Source organism: Charadrius vociferus, unplaced genomic scaffold, assembly GCF_000708025.1.
Source record: "Charadrius vociferus isolate BGI_N301 unplaced genomic scaffold, ASM70802v2 scaffold711, whole genome shotgun sequence".
Taxonomy (NCBI): Eukaryota; Metazoa; Chordata; class Aves; order Charadriiformes; family Charadriidae; genus Charadrius; species Charadrius vociferus.
Genome location: NW_009646852.1, coordinates 780419 through 784496, shown reverse-complemented (window position 1 = coordinate 784496; position 4078 = coordinate 780419). Strand labels below are relative to the sequence as shown.

The following is a 4078-nucleotide window of genomic DNA, read 5'->3' as shown; positions in this document are numbered from 1 at the left end:
CCGCATGGGCACCGGCTCCTTCGCCGTAATTGATTTCACAGGGGTCGGGGAGGGAGAGAAAGAGCTGCGGGAGGTGATGGATGTGCGGAAGGGTGAATAATCACCCGGGGCTGGGGGAGCCCCCAGCCCAACGAATTAAACGAATTACAGAGGGAGGAAGGGAAGGAGTCGGGGTGCACCCTTCTGCTGATGGGGTGCGGGTGCGTTTGTCACCGTGCACCTGCCTGCGGCAGAGTTGCTCTCTCTCATTTTAGGAAAATGGGAGGATTTTACAGGTTCCAGAAGTGCTGCTGGAAGCGCAGGTTTTGGAGCGAGCCCGGTGCGTTTTGCTGGGACCCTGCCAAGGTCCCAGACACGCCACTTTTGTCCCCGGTCCCTGCAGGAGGGCTTGTATTTCGCAGCAGTGTCCCGGCCAGCAGCTGCGAGGCTGGGAGGCAGCTTGTGATGCTGAGCTCCCGGGAGCCCCGAGCTGTAGAGGAGCTCAGTGGCTAAGGGGAGAAAGCCATCAAGGCAGAAGAAAATGGGAATGGAGGGTGGAGGTCAGGCCCTGGCGGGGCTGCCCTTCTCGCCTAGCAGGAGGCAGATGCACCCAATCAATGAGAGAACCTGAGAAAGGATCCCCAGGCCTTCGTGGGTAGGGAGAGGGGAGCCTTGTGCAGCACAGGGAGGGCCCTCGTCTCCGTTGCCGTCTCCCTGCACAGATGTACCAAGCTCCCAACCCTCAGCTGGGGCAGGATTGAACCACTGCTTTGGAAATGAGTCTGTCCCAGCAGCTGCTCAGGGCAGATGAACGGGGGACAAAAAGTTGCTCTCTCTCATTTTAGGAAAATGGGAGGATTTTACAGGTTCCAGAAGTGCTGCTGGAAGCGCAGGTTTTGGAGCGAGCCCGGTGCGTTTTGCTGGGACCCTGCCAAGGTCCCAGACACGCCACTTTTGTCCCCGGTCCCTGCAGGAGGGCTTGTATTTCGCAGCAGTGTCCCGGCCAGCAGCTGCGAGGCTGGGAGGCAGCTTGTGATGCTGAGCTCCCGGGAGCCCCGAGCTGTAGAGGAGCTCAGTGGCTAAGGGGAGAAAGCCATCAAGGCAGAAGAAAATGGGAATGGAGGGTGGAGGTCAGGCCCTGGCGGGGCTGCCCTTCTCGCCTAGCAGGAGGCAGATGCACCCAATCAATGAGAGAACCTGAGAAAGGATCCCCAGGCCTTCGTGGGTAGGGAGAGGGGAGCCTTGTGCAGCACAGGGAGGGCCCTCGTCTCCGTTGCCGTCTCCCTGCACAGATGTACCAAGCTCCCAACCCTCATCTGGGGCAGGATTGAACCACTGCTTTGGAAATGAGTCTGTCCCAGCAGCTGCTCAGGGCAGATGAACGGGGGACAAAAGTTTCACGGCAGGAGGGATATGTAAGTGTCTATGGGTGCTTGAAGGGGGTGAGACTCTCTGAAGTAGAGACCAAGGGCATTGGGCTCCTCAATGCACTGATTTTGCAGCAACTTAGTGCATGTGTCAGGTTCTGCATTGGAGGCTTTCTTCCACCTCTGAAAAGGGCTGATCCAGCTTCTTGATGTTTCCTGCAGAAAAGGATTTCTCTGGCCAGAAAAGAAATGCCATTGCCCTAAATAGCTCTTTGGGCAAACATCTGAGAATACCTGTCTTTCTGGGCTCTGCTTAGAGTATGATGTCTGAATTATTTTTTGCAGGGCTTGATATCCAGAGCCCTAGCAAAGATGGAAAAATCCAGCCCTTAGCAGGTAGGAGGATCCTGGCTGGGGATCTACCTCCAGGCACCAGCCAGACAGAACTGGCTGGACTGGGGTACCTCTGCCCAGCACTCCAGGGATCCATTTGTAGGATTATTGGATGCACCTCGAAGTAGATGCTGACCTTGTAAACTCTCCCATCAGAATGTGAACCTGAAAGCACCAAGATTTGCCCTGATGTGTCCTGGTGTGTGAACTTGCAGCACTGCATGTCCTTAGAGAACTAAAGTCCTCTTTAGCCCCAGAATTAGGGAGATGCCAAGGTGATAAATGAGTTGCCAGCTCTCATGAGACAGGCCATTTCCAGAGCCTCATGCCCTACAGCATTGCTTGAACCCCAGCCACAGAGAGTCCAAGGGGAAACTGAGGCCAGGAGTGATTTGAACCGGAGCATCTGAACCAGGTGTTGTCCTGGAGCTTAGCCATGCAGTCCCCAAACTTCCAATGCCAGGAGGTGCGTGGCTTTTCCAAGGCTGCAGGCGAGGTCTGTGGCTTGTGCAGGGATAAAATCCTGGGGCTGTATATCATCCCCAAACCCACCAACAATTCCCATTGACTTCCAGGAGTCTTGAATCCCAGTTGGGACCTAGCCCTGCTTTGTCCTCACTGGGTGCTGGGCAGAAAAGACCTGACTTACCTTTAGTCCTTCTCTGGGCAGGTTTTACTGCCCCAAAGTCCCTACCTTGGGCTCAGCAGCTGGGGGCTGTGACCCTCATTAGCCAGCCTGGCTCACTGGTGGTGACCTTGTGATTTCTTGGGGCCAGTCCCTCTGGGGCCCTCAGCATCTGCTCAGCTTGGGGGACCTCTGGTGCAGGGAAGGCTGAAGGCTTTGCCTGGCATCGACTGGGGCCTCTGGGATGCGCAAGCAGCATCAGATGGCTGTGTTATTTATTGGAGAGAAGGCACCTCCCCGATCTTGGCAGCGGAGCTGGGTCCTTCTGGATGTCAGAACTCGCTGTCAGGGTGCCTGTGGCACTGTGTGGGGCCGGCAAGGTGTGCTCTGTGGAGTCAACCTGACATGTTCAGGTCTCGTAAGCAGGCTCTGCCCCACATTCCTCATGTGGGAAGGGGTTGAAGGAGAGGCCCAGGCTGGTCCTGGAGAAGGGCAAAGGCAGCCGCAGCCCTTCCCAGGGGGACGAGAAGAACCCCTGCCCGAGGGCACCCCCCCAGCCCCAGCTGGCCCCAGCCCTCTCTCCCTCCCTCTCCTCCCAGCTCCTCCTAACCACAAGGACTTTGGTTGATGGAGCTGGCGCCAGCGAGTTCCCTGAAGAGTTCAGAAGTCAAGAACTGAGGCAGGTATGGGGAGGGGGGGAAACCTGACCCCGGCAGGCAGGGCTGGGAGGCGGGGGGGCGGCAGAGTGGGCTGGCCGGGCATTGGGCATCAGCTGGGCATGCGGCCAAGGGGTGGCCATGAGCTGCTGCTGCCCACTGTGCCCCCACAGCCTCCCCCATGTGAGGCCATGGTGGTGGGGACGGTGATAGTGGTGGGTCCCCAGTGGGGGTCTTGGGGGGTCGCAGCAGGGTTGCGGCTGGGGTGAGGGTTGCAGGAACCTACAAGCGCTGGTGTGTCAGTGTGTGTGTGTCTGCAGGTGTGTGTATGCATGTTGTGGGTGTGAATGTGTGTGTGTGTGAATGCATACAGTTGTGAAGGTGCGAGTGAAAATACGTGTGTGTGTGTGAATTTATACAGGTGCGGAGAGGGTTCTAAGTGTCTGGGAGAATGGAGGGGGTGTGAACAAGTGTGCACAAGCGTAGGTGTGTGTGCATGTGTGGGACTACATGGCAGCATGGGTGCCTGTGAGCTCGTGAGGGTGTTTGTGAGCATGTGTGCATCTTTGCAAGGGTGAGGCCGTGTAAGTGGGGTTGTGTGTGAGGATGTGGACAGGATGATATGTGTGGCAGTGAGTGAGGAGGTGTACCTGAGTGCATGGGCATGACTTTCTGTGCCCGTGCATTTGTATTGCATGGGGGACACCCCAGAGTGGGCTGTCTTGTGGGACCCTCCACGGCCGGAGCGGTGGGCAGCGCTGGGCAGAGCCGGTGGGCAGCAACGGGGAATGATGGGGCAGGAGCTGGCCGTGCCCCCGCCTCACCCCCGGCTCCTGCCCTCCCTCTCCCCTGCTGACTGCGCAGAGCGGGAGCACCGACGGGCCAGGGCTGGAACAAGTTTTGCAGCAAATTACAGCAGCGGTTTTCAATTTTTTCATTTTTTTTCTTCTTTATTTTTTTTTTTTAACGACAAACACTCATCTCCCCGCGGGCAGGCGCAGGAGGGGGCGGTGGCGGGTGCCCTGTTCAGCGGTCACCCCACCGCGGTCTGCGCCGCT

At 57.7% G+C, this 4078-nt stretch overlaps 1 protein-coding gene across 1 annotated transcript in view; it reads left to right on the top strand.

Annotated features, from left to right (window-relative positions):
* Positions 1-4: 4 nt before the first annotated feature.
* The window catches only part of LOC104294636 (T-cell leukemia homeobox protein 1-like), an 11842-nt gene continuing 7768 nt past the window's right edge, over positions 5-4078 (top strand). The window contains exon 1 of the mRNA XM_009894258.1: positions 5-92. Coding sequence (XP_009892560.1) covers positions 5-92 — 88 coding nt within the window. The remainder of the gene's footprint in view (positions 93-4078) is intronic.